We start from the raw sequence: 12479 nt of genomic DNA on the forward strand, positions 1-12479 counted from the left end.
CTGTCCCACTACCCCTGTAAAACATCAGATATGCCCTCAGCAGGCTTCTGTGCCACTGGTGCTGCTTGACTGTAACTCTTTGCCCCAGTACACAGTGTATTCCTTTCGTCCACCTGGTCCTTCCTCATTTTTTTTTCTTTTCATTTCCCACCCCCATCTTCCTCCCATTCTTCCTGATGTGAAACATAACTTTATAGTCAATGCTAACAAGCTTTTTCTCCCCCTTCTTCACGGCAGCAGTTGCGATTCTTGCAGCATCAAATGGCTATGGCAGCAGCAGCACAAGCAGCTCACCTGCGGCACCAGCAGCATTCAGGCAGCCACTCAAAAAGTAAAAGGAAAAGAGGCACACCGGCCCCTCCAAAATCCTGAGTTTTGGGGTTTTTTTCCCCTTCTAAATAATTGATTCAGAGGGAATTTTTTTTTTTTCAGATTAAAAAGGAGAAAGCTTAAAAATAAATCAGTGTTTTACATTACTGGTAGGAAAACAAACTATCAATGTTACACTGAAATAACTGAACTGTTCTGGGGAGCCAACCCTGCAGACTCTAGAGATTTCATCTATAAAGCAGCTAGTGTGTTGTTTCCTTAAGTCACTTTTTTTAACAGAACTTTATCTCGTATTTTTTACCACTCGGCAGCATTGTACATAGTACAAGGGTGAAAAACATTTTAGAAAAATGAACTTTGTAAATGTAGTATTGGTATTTGTTTATTTAGTACAAAAAGGTTTGTGAACACTGTAACAAATATAATTTTTACAAATCCATTTTGGAAAAGATCTCACTGTTGGTTTACTTGGGCCTTATACTTTCTATCACTTTGTCTATCAGCTTCTTTACTTCTTTGTGCCTTGTAATTGCTCTGGTGATACAGTCCTGAAGCTTGGCTCCTGTGAGAGGACTTCCACCTAAAAATTAAAAGGAACATTTTGACTTTCTATTTATACTTCAGTTAAGTATCTCTAAATGTGTCTTCTAAATGAGAGTATTAAGTAATGCAGTAATTCTCATGACTAGCACCTTTCACCTGGGGAACATACAGCTTCCCCAGCTAGCCTCAAGCAAAGCAAACAGAAACAAACTGTAAGTTGTGCTCAGAATCTTTCCTTTGCTGCATGCAGGTCAAGCTCTGACTTGTTTTGCACTTAGAATTCTGACTATTTAAGCAGGAAACAATAATCATGGGGACCTACAGCTTCAGTCATACCACCTTGTTCAAAATTAATTTAAAGAGAAAGTAATTTCCTAAGTTGTCAAGCAGAGAGCCTGTTATCTTTAAGCACCCACACATTACACAGAAAAGCAGGTACATAACATCTAGGTCAAGAAAAGATAATAATCCCCATAGGTTCCTGTGCAATAAACTTGGAAGTACCTGGTTTATGGAGAGAACATAGTTTTCCTTCATCATCAGTTACAACAGTTACTGTTCCAGTTGCTAAATCTTCCTCTTCAGCAGTTGGATCAACAATGAGTAATGTGCTTGTGAAAGGAAAGCATGTGCAGACACATCAGTAGATGTTGCTCTCTTAAAACTAATGCAATGTAAACATTAATTTTTACTTTAGTCTTACAAAATACTTGTCACTGGATTTAGTGCCCCAGCTTATTAGTTTCCTTACCAAATGCACCAATTTTAATAAAAGAAAAAGAACCCAATATATTAAGTGGGAGATTCCACATACACAAATGCAGGTTTATTAAAATAGCTGCTGAAAATGCAGCTTTATGCCTAAGTTTCATAGATTTGTGACAACTATGTAGTGCAGAAAGATGCCATTACATTGCAATTTGCAATATGCAGTCACTTATATCACTGTTACCACCAAGAAAATGGCACAAGTTTTAGGTGGAGGCCTCACTAATCTTCACTAGACCATAATACAAAACTCATTTCCAGTGGTGAATTCACCCAAGTAATTCTCAGTTTCTTCTCATAGAACTCTTTAATACTACTCAATTTGGAAATAGTTCAAAAGTAGATTTCCTGGGTTCCTTAAGGCAGCCAAAATAAACTGTTGAGCATCATGGAAGATGATGGAAAGAGATTACATATTGCTATTTTTTGAACCATTTAATAAATTGCAAATAGAGCAAACTAATAGAAAAAGAAAAAATAGTATCTAAACTATAGGCCAACTTGCCACAAGAAAAACTTCAACTTAAAAAAAGCAATCACCATTCAGCCTTAAACTGTTCATGTAAAAAAACAAAAAAACTAAACAAAAAAATGAACAAACATACAAACAAAAAAAACCAAAAGAAAACCCCAAGAAATCATAACCCATTACAAACATTTGGCCAAAATGCAGATTTTAGGACAGGACAGGTTAGCTGAAGGCTTAATGAAGCCTCAGTTTACACTGCTCAACTGAAATCTAGTAGTGATGTAATCAAATTCAGTTTAGCAGCTGGAGTACTCCTATACTGGTGATGTTTATGACAAGTTTAGGTTTTGTCAGCAAGGCTGTGGGAGCTGATGATACAAAATGGATGGAACTGAATTCAAACTGAACTCCTACACAATGCGTAACTAAAGGTTTTACCAAGAGTTTCAGGTTGCCATTTAATAGCAACAAGGTAATGAAAACATGAGTCCATAGCTAAACTACTCAAAAATACTGCTTTAGTAACTCTGCCCCCATGCATTGTGCAGCACTGTCCCTTTGTGTGACACAGGGCCCTGGCACACATGCAGAGATGGCATCATAAGCAATATTTATGTGTGGGTTGACCCCCCCAGCTGTGGTGCCCTGCACCAGCACTCCTCAGCCATGCCCACTCTATCCAGCAACCCAGAAGTTTTCATTTATTCAGGATGGGCTTTGACACAGAAGAAAAATGTGTCTGGAAGCCAGAGTATGTAAATAAACCAGAGTTAAAAAATAACAACAACCAAACAAAAATGGCCACAAAACTAAACACAAAAGCCACATAAAACAGGCCCACAAAGGCACACACCCCCTCAATGTTCAGTGTGAGGAATTAAAGGGAGATTTAGGTAATTTGTGTGATGCAACGAGTCCATTCCAGTGAAGGGAACAAAGCCCAACAAGCAACCTTCTTCCAAAGGCAATTTCATTGCTAAGTATGTGTGATTTGTGTGCAAATAATATTCTACTGGTAAATGCCTATGATACAGACTCGGACTACATCAAACTTCAGACCTGTAAGAGTTGCCATTTAAGCAATTAACAGAAAGACTCTCAAGAACTGGTAATTTTCTTCTTTGATCTTGGTAATTACTTGGCCAACATCTGAGTTGAGTGCTCCCCCCATCCCATCTCATATTTGAATGAAAGGGCCTATTAATAATTTCTGCAAATACAAGATTAATGAACCATAAATCTCTGGTGACTCTAAATGTACCCAAATCTTAAATCACAGTTAAAATCATCCTGTCATTTTCTACTTTTCAAATGCATACCACCATAAATAACTGCATTTCTTATAAACAGCAGCAGAACACATACTTAACATACTTGGAAGAGCCAGAAAGCAATTCCAGGTGAGAAGTCAAGTTCTCAGATGTGGTTATTTTAAGTTCTCATAATCAGATTCTTTACCTACATAAGCAATGACTTATGAGTGCTGGTCATGGTTCATCTTGGATAATTGCATTTTCAGTTATCCAGAGGTTCTGTTGTTCTGACTGGACCATGAATTCTTACTTTCTCTGCTGAGTAAATCCTTCATATAAGCTGTTCAAAAACTGCCATCTCTCATAGCAGTCATCTACGCAGACTTCTAAAACATTATTGGATTGCTAACATTCTTTTGTATTAAAGATACTGTAAAAACATAAAACCTATTCCTGTAGTTTTAAGCTTATCTTTTAGGTTGGGAGCCAGTTCTGCTCCAGAAGTCACAGGAAGAAGTTGGACAGACTTCATTTTGTTCTGCACACTCATTCATATGACAGAACTACGTCAGTTCAACAAGCAAGGCCACAAAATTAAGATCAAGTGAATCTGCATTGCCTGAAACAGCAGTGTCTGAGACTGCACATTCTGCACTAGCAGAAGTAAGGAACAAGTCCAGAAACACCACTGGTAGCATTCACTGTCTTTCAGTTCTTTTTACATACACAGTTGTTTTCATAAGCACAAAACACTTTGGAACTTACTCATCAAATATAGCAAATGATGTGGCAACTGGGTGCTTTCTGATAATCAAGGGGTTCTTCTGTTTGAAATTAACTTGTGATGAGCCAGTTTCTTCATTTATAGTAACTGATGGCAACTGCACTGAAGATAAATTACAACAGTATGAAATTAGACATTACTGGGTTTAGTAGGCCTAGAGACATCCAGTACTACTGAAATATTTAAGCTGTTCTTTTACATATTGGTAAGCCACTGGTAACAGATCAGAATAGAGTTTTGGCCACATTACTGATGTTCTGTACTAAAAACATCTTGGATTTGAATAATGTATTTAGCTTAGAACTACCCATCTGAGAAAACATTCTCCTCAAGCTAACATTCTTCCTTACACAGAAGTATTTTCGGCTTCCAAAATGCCATGTACTTACAATACCTTTATAGTCCTACTTAACAAGAAGTCCTTTTCCCCAGAAAGCCTGCTGGACATATAAAAATCAGTGCAGTCTGATCCCCTGAAAACTCTTGATCTGACCACCCACCAGTGCTGGAGACAGAAACCAAGAGCAAAGTAGCTATAGAATTCTCTGCCAAGCAGTTCAGTTAGAAAGGGAGGCCTTGCTGTAAGCTTCCATTTTACTGCCTCCTACATGCTTTTACAACCCCCATACCTGTGAATAATCAATGTAGCATGCATAAAAACGTTTTTTTCTTCAAACTACAATGAGTTAAGCTAGAAATATTCTGTTGTGACATATAAGCAAAGCACCCAACAACTTACTCTGCCTACACAGAATACATTAACAACGTAAGCCCCGATTAAAGTTGTTTATAACCACTGCTGAAAGACTCAGATCTCTGATGGAGAAAAACACATAGCAGAAGAGATACTATTCTCACAAGAGAGCAGTAATCCTGCTCCCCATGTGTTAGACATCTGTAGCATCCATACCATCATTTCCACTTTGTATTTGCTTTTTAGTAATTTAGCATTCAAATGACAGGGAAAAAGCAGTCTGAAGGAATGCTGAACCAGTTACCTATTCATCATGATTCAAAACTAATATTTCTCCAAGCAATGATAATCAAGAGTGTGTCTCTTGCTCTAGAAAAGACTTACCATTTTTTAATGCTGCTAACAAAGCAAAGGCACTGGCATCCAAAATGTTTCCATCATAGTCCAGACATATGATGTCACAGTATAACACCCAGGCAAGCTATGAAAAAAAGTTTGCACAGGTGAGATATAGCAGCTAAGCTAATCATGCAGTATCTAAAAAAATGCTGAGCATGTGAACAAAAATACTTATTTCTGTCGTGATTTTTTTACATTTCAGATGTCAATTAAGCTATGAATACTAAAACAAAACCAACTAAACCACCTGTAATCCCAAATACCTCCTTTAACACTGATGCTCATGTGTCCATCTTCATTCTGAGATACAACTTACCTTGCCATTTGCAATACATAGATCTTCTTTTGCTATTATCTGTGAACTGAAATAAAATGAGAGAGTAAACCAGGAAAAAGTAAACTGGCTTGCAGAGGTGTTTGCATTTTAATTGCATTAAGATGATTCTTACTTTTCAATCACATCTGCAATGAACTGGCTTGCTGCTTGAGCCTCTTCACCAGGTGGTCCAGAGCGAAACCTCGTTGAACAGAGGGATGGCAGTTCTACATTTGGAACTAGGTAGCAAGAGTCAATAATCACCAACTATCAAAAGCAGGCAATGGGGTATCAGAAACAGAAGTAAGACAATATGCATGCTTAACAGCATTCTGTGTACTTAAAATGAAAGGCAAGATCAAGAATTTTTCAGTCAAGTTTTTTAATCAAGCCTTCCTACTTCTGCCTTCAAAAATAAAGTTATGTGTGAGTTTGTATTTAAAAACTTGTAGTAGTTTGTACTCAGAAACCATACATTCCATGGAGAAGCACATACTCCTAAATACCATTTTCTGTTTGTAAACCTGCTATGAATATCAACCCCACACAAACTCTACTTTAAGTGCCAAGCGTTCTTAAGTAAACGAAGAAATAACACTGACTTTACTGGTATGCTATCTGCTTTTCATCAGCCATTAAAACCTGATGCTTTAGACATGAAGCAAAAATATGCATAAACACTTCTGGAAAAACAAAACAAACAAAAAGAAAACCCTAAGTATAATCAAGTTCACTGACAACAACATACTTTAGAGATGCTTTATGAAAAAGGGATTTGCTTAAAGCTCTCAGTTCCACAGAATTCTTTTATTTCAAAGGAAACTCCAAACAGGAATGAAAATGTACCCCTAGGACTTCCACAGTTCTCCAAGAAATAAACAGGTAAAGAGTCAATTTTTTTGCCTACTCAGACTTCAAGATAAAAGTTAATGTTCCTTTGCACAACCTTGCATGCCACCACCTTTTCTAGACAAACAACCTTACCCCTCTTAACATACATGCTCCCTCTGCTGCAGGTCTGTTGTCAGCCTGGCCTGGAATCAGCAACAAGGATGTAGCTTTACATGGACACCTCACTAGCAGAGCAGAGGGAATTCTGAAATTTCTGAAGTACCACGTCCTACGTGTCAATTTGGAAACTGATTTTAAGGAAAGTAATACAATTTTACCCAAATTCACTCTTTTCGGAAATCTTCACAATACACTAAACCAGACCCATCATTACAACCCTTCTGGCAAACAAGATCCAAGTAAGATCCATACTGAAAAGCTTACCAATGTAACCCTTATTAGCAGCATCTGCTGAGGGTGCAGCAAGTTCCTGGAGAAAAGAAAAAAGAGCTGAATTTTGTACAAAAAGGTTTTCCAAAAGTTCTATATACAAATGGTCATTTTCTTCTCAGTTACCATTACAATGAGATTTACAAGAGCAATTTTTAATCAGCCCTGACTGTATTCTTCCCATAGGAAAACTCAATACAGAAACATGCAGTAATTGTCTCCTAGTTCATGGCAGGCCAGTAATAAAAGTTGAGGCTACAAGGCACTTAACTGTCCAGCCAACTAATTACCAATGCACTTATTGATATATATTCAGTAATTCTTCAATTACATAGCTTTTATCTAAAAATAACAAAGACTTTGTGTATATCTTTCTCCATACACAATGCACCCCACAAAAACACATGTTCTCAGACTGCAGAAGAAGGATTAGCCAGTGAATGATGTATTTAGTTTCATGTCTGAGAGTACCTAAGTGAAAGACTGGACTTGTGTCTGACTGGCATACTGTAACTCTAAAGGAGATTCATTTTTAACATGATTGCACAAGTTCAGCTGACAGCCAAGTTAAAATAAAACCCAACCATACCGCTTTAACTCCACAAATCACTGTAGTATTTCCTAACTTCACCAGGGCAGAACCATCTGCAGTCGTAATTGAACCTGAAGAGAGAAAGTGCTGTTCAAAAAATCTGGATATTTTTTTCCATTCAAAGGGCCTTAATTAACATCCACTTCCACAATGTATTTACCTTCCATCTTTTCGTATTAAGCACAGGCTAAGCAAAGTCTCAATTAATCCAGGATGGGAATATAATCTCTCTATGAAATAGTCAATCACACACAAACACACAGAACAGTTGAGTCTGGAAGGACTGAATATCACCTGATCCAAGCCCCCTGCTCAAGTAGGACCACCTAGAACCAGCTTGCCCAGGGCCATATCAAGATGGCTTTTGAATATCTCAAAGGATGGCATCTCTGCAACATCTCTGGACAACCTGTTTTAGTACTCAGTCACTCTCACAATAAGAAAAAGTGTTTCCTCATGTTCACCGGCAACTTCTAGTGTTTCAGTTTGTGCTCATTGCCTATGGTCCTGTCACTAAGCACCAATGCAAAAAGTCTGGTTCTGTCTTCTTTGTGCCATCCCTTGAAGTATTTATATGCATTGATAAGATTTTGCTTCAGCCTTCACCAGGCTGATCAGTCCCCAGCTCTCTCAGCTTTTATTCACAGAAAAGATGCTTCAGTCCCTTCACCACCTTCGTGGCCCTTTGTTGGACTCTCTCCAGTATGTCCATGTCTTTCTTGTACAGGAGATCCCAGAGCTGGACACAGCACTCCAGGCATGACCTCACCAAAGCTGAGTAAAGGAGAATTGCTTCTTTTGACCTGCTGACAACCCTTTGCCTAAAATAGCCCAGGATAACACTGACCTTCTTTGCAACAAGGTCACACTGCTAGCTCATGTTCAACCTTGTGTCCACCAGGAATCCATTGTCCTTTTCTGTTGAACTCCCTTGAAGTGGAGTGGCCCCCAGTACCTACTGGTGCTTGGGTTTGTTGCTGCCCAGGTGGAGAATTTTGTGCTGCTTCTTGTTGAATTGCCTGAGTTTCCTGGCAGCCCATTTCTCCAGACTGCTGAGGCCCCTCTGGACAGCAGCAAAAATCTCTGGCGTATCAGCTGCTCCTCCCAGTTTGGTGTCATCTGCAAACTTGCTGAGGGTACACTTTCCCCTATCACTCAGACCATTAATGAATATGTTGAATAGAACTGAAGCCAACAGTGATCTGTTGTATACTTTTTAAAGTATTCTAAATCATAGATGGATACCATAAACCCATGTTCTGGATGATTTACAGCAAGACCTAATGGAAGTCAGTGTTCTACAATGGAAGAGACCTTCAGTATCAAGTCAACCATCAGCAACTATTCCACAGTGGTACACTAACCTCTATTTTACTTTTAGAAATTACAAGGTGTGAGAAAGGTGTGAGAAAGTGGGCAAGGTGGTGCTTCTCACTGTGCAAGAGGTATGTTGCCTCTGCTGGAGACAGTTGCTCACCAAGTTTAAAAAAAAGCAGAAGCCAGGAATCACTCTGTCTTTTAAGATGAGAGGGCACCAATTTTGCACTGGTCAGTATTTGTACTGGTCAGTTTGGCACTTGAAACTATAAATAAAAATCCTTCCTTTTTCATGTTTTAAAATGCAAGCACCAAGAAAACTGATTAGCAAGTGCTTAGGGTCACCAATTATTATAATCTGAAAGTAATAATATCTCCCCCCTTATCATTACTCCAAGTAAGTACTTGCCTATGTTGACAGTGGTTGCCCGGAATTCACCCAGCTCCCTTCCATCAGGTCTGCAGTTCTCTTTCTAAACAAAAATTACAAAGCTCAAATTAAAAAACATATTTTATTAAGTAAAACGCCAACATTTATGCAACACAAGTTCATATATAATAGTATTCTCTTCTTTTTAGTAGAAACATGCAGTTACAAAATGCTAAGGAAACCTGATTGCACTGCATCCAGCTTTTCATCAACTGATAGTTTATGATTGGAGGGCCACAAAAAACCCTATTTTTTAATTTATTATAATTCACTTAGAAAATAAATATACTGGTAAATTGATGGTCTCAAGAGTAAGTACTACAGGCTAAATTCAGAATTCATCCAAAAAATAATACTTACTGATACCTTAGATTGAGGATTTTGAACTCCCTGTATTGTTTAAGATTTTGTAGGGCAATTCCTCTCCCTCACCCCTGCCTAGTGGAGCCTTAAAATTAATGTTAGAGTGAACTAAAATAAAAAACCAAACAATACAAAACAGTTCCCCCCTCAAAAAAACCTCAGTGTTCAAATACTGTCAGTCAGAAGGTCTAAAATACCTGAACCTTAAGTCCAAAACTGCACCAATTCACCACTGTAATCTGAGTTACTATTCATCATGATTTCAAGCTTCTCAAAAGCAAAGACTTTTGGTTCAATTCTAAGACCCAAAACTGACTGAAATAATACTGGACCCATTTCTAAGTCGACACCACCTCAGTAATAGATACACTAATTTAATTTACTAAAAAGTCAGTGGTTTTCCTTCACATGGTTAGCAGTGATATTCACTATTATTTATTTTTAGTAGCATCTAAAAGCCTGGTCTGACATAATTTTGTACTAGACACAAACCAGCATCACAGAACAAATTTAACTGATGTTGTCTTCAGGGCCAACAGAAGTATTTACCCATCAAGTAGAACAGGAACACAACCTACTCCAGCAACAGTGCTACAGACAGAAAATGGAAATATATGTTCTGAAGAGTATGACCAGTCTTCCTCTGCTCAGTGAGGTTTTTTTTATTTTCCCTTACACTTCCAGGGTTTTATACAGATGGGTAAGAGAAGCAGAAGTGAGCAGGAAAAAAATTGCTTACAAGCAAATTTTACACTCATATTGTGTTTTACTCACCAAAAATCTTCTGTAGTATTCCAGTGGTTCCACTGTTCTAAAAAAAAATAGAAAGAGAAGATCACATGCAAGGTCCTGGGTAAGAGAATAAAAAAGATAAACAACCACAAAACTGCAATAACAGTTTAATAACCAAGTTGCCCAGCAAAGCTGCTTAGCAACACAGTTACAGAAAAATGAGGAAGCTCTAAATTGAGGAAGAAAAAGATGTTTTCCTAACTTCACTTCCAGCAAGGAACCTGCCTGCACATACACCTAACACAAACTACTTTAACCTCAATATTCTTGACTATTAGTTTAAATTCAAAAGTCATGCTTATTGAGACAAAGGTGTAGAATGTTCCTGAACCAAATGCAGAAAGAACGACTTTATTAGTGATCCAAGTATTTGTTAGTTCAAAGACTGCATTTAGATGTACAAAATGGTCCAAAGTAATTTCAGTGTCTTGAAATGTTAAGTTTTTCTTATAATTTTTAAGAAAATCTAAAATTAAGAAATACGCTTCATGCAGTGCCTCAGTTGGGAAATAATTAATGCTTATTGTTAGTTACATACTAATAACAGTGATTGTGTATTAGTATTTCAAGAACAGAACATTAGAGTAGAAATATTCATACAATCATCATTAATATCTGAACACAGGCTTTTCAGTTTTGTCACAATAAGCACTAAAAAAAAGGATAACTGGAAGACACAAGTTTTCCACACACAAACTAACATATAGAGGTATCACAATTCATAATGGCAAGCATGAATTAACCCATTTCCCATAGGTTGGACCTGTAGTACTATTTTTTAACCACAACACTCCACCTGATCTTTTCACACTCATGTAACAACACTTCCTAAACCTTGTTTCACACATTTAAGACATAAATCTGTAAGAGGCAAGGAACAGATCACCCAGAAAAGTCGATGAACTGTTCACAGCCAGACTGGAGACACCTTTGAGCAACCTGATCCAGCAAAAGATGTCCTTCCCTCAGCAAGGGGGTTGGACTAGATCTTTCAAAGTCCCTTCCAACCCAAACCATTCTATAAGGAGCAGGAATTCCCTACGGCTCTAAGCTCCTTGTACTACTTCACTGAACTTGTTCTGCCCATATCTTTCCTTGAAGAGAGAAGGCTGTCCTCCTCTATTTCTAACACCTCAGGAACCACAGAACAGCTCAGGCTGGTGGGGGCCTCAGGAGAGTATTGGGTCCAACCCCTCAACGAAACCAGGTCCATACAGAGGAGATGCATCACCAGGGCCTCATCCAACTGCACTGACTGTCTCTGAGGATGGTGCCACAGCCTCCCTGGTTGGCCACCCTTCACTGTGACTTCCCCCCCACAAGATCTATTCAGAATCATGTTTAATTGGTATCCGTAGTGAACCTCTTGTCTTCCCCACACGCTGCCCTTTTAGCTGGCTCAACCCCTGACTGCTCCCCGCGTTGGACACCCAGCCCTTTTCAAGCAAATCCGAACAAGCCCAGCTCGTCCAGCCCTTCCTCGCACACCCCGGGGCTCCCTGGCAGCTGGACGAGCCGTCGCCTGCCCACACCTACCCGGTACCGAGATGCCCCAAGGCGGGGTCCGCACCCCCGGAGCACAGCACCACGGCGGTCAGACGTACCGCTGGGCTGTCCCGCAGGAAGCTCCACCGGGAGCACCGACACCGCGACGGCGCGTACCGCGGGCTTACCCCCCAAACCCGGGCGGCTGCCGGCGCTGCCCTGCAGCCCACACAGCGCCGTAAAGAGAATGATCCCCGGTGGTGAGCGATCCCTTGTGATGAGCGATCGCTTGTGTGTCTCAGTTACAGAGAACAAACCGGAGCCCTCTGTGCGCCATCCAGGCGCACGCTGCCGGGAACGGGGCAGGCCCGCGGCGGGAACGGGGTAAAGGCCCCACGGGCCTCCGCGGCGGCGCTGCCTCGGCCCTGGGGCGCAGGCGGAGGGGTGCCCGCGCGCCGCAGGGGAGGGTACAGCCCAGTGCCGCGGAACCGAGGCACCAGTGCCGCCAGGCCCGTCACTTACTTGAACGCCGTCGCCATGGCTGCGCCGCTGCCGTCCCGGATGTGCCGCCGCCTCGTTCACCCGGAAGCCTTTGCCGGAGACCCGGCGGCGGAGGGGAGCGGGGCGGCAGCGCGGGAGGGACACTGCCGCCGGGGGGCACCC

The 12479-nt window shown here is 40.3% G+C and overlaps 2 protein-coding genes across 9 annotated transcripts in view; one reads left to right on the forward strand and one right to left on the reverse strand.

The window, feature by feature from the left end:
* Positions 1-769, forward strand: part of SUPT20H (SPT20 homolog, SAGA complex component) — a 34450-nt gene extending 33681 nt beyond the window's left edge. For 4 of the 7 annotated variants that reach the window (XM_030445451.1, XM_030445522.1, XM_030445509.1 and 1 more), the window contains one exon: positions 238-488. In XM_030445451.1, the coding sequence (XP_030301311.1) occupies positions 238-335 (98 nt within the window). In that variant the 3' untranslated portion in view covers positions 336-488. Of the gene's footprint in view, positions 1-237 lie in introns of all 7 variants that reach the window. The other 3 variants (XM_030445456.1, XM_030445500.1, XM_030445494.1) reach the window with 2 other exon arrangements.
* Positions 697-12449, reverse strand: EXOSC8 (exosome component 8). 2 transcript variants are annotated; one of them, XM_030445540.1, is made up of 11 exons: positions 12339-12449; positions 10314-10345; positions 9156-9219; positions 7427-7500; positions 6832-6877; positions 5690-5795; positions 5557-5602; positions 5226-5322; positions 4129-4249; positions 1378-1484; positions 697-910 (listed from the first exon to the last, which is right to left on the reverse strand). In XM_030445540.1, coding segments are annotated over exons 1-11 (810 nt in total). In that variant the 5' UTR covers positions 12340-12449; the 3' UTR covers positions 697-794. The 2 variants fall into 2 exon arrangements, with proteins under 2 accessions (XP_030301400.1, XP_030301392.1); XM_030445532.1 differs by having other exon boundaries at positions 10314-10350.
* Between the last annotated feature and the right edge of the window lie 30 nt (positions 12450-12479).

This window comes from Calypte anna, chromosome 1 (assembly GCF_003957555.1).
Source record: "Calypte anna isolate BGI_N300 chromosome 1, bCalAnn1_v1.p, whole genome shotgun sequence".
NCBI lineage: Eukaryota > Metazoa > Chordata > Aves > Apodiformes > Trochilidae > Calypte > Calypte anna.

Excerpts from the sequence above, each read along its gene's own strand:
- EXOSC8 (XM_030445532.1), bottom strand. Across the intron at positions 9,220-10,313 it reads AATACTACAGAAGATTTTTG|AAAGAGAACTGCAGACCTGA; the intron begins GTGAGTAAAACA and ends ATTTTTGTTTAG. Across the intron at positions 5,603-5,689 it reads ATTGCAGATGTGATTGAAAA|TTCACAGATAATAGCAAAAG; the intron begins GTAAGAATCATC and ends ATTTTATTTCAG.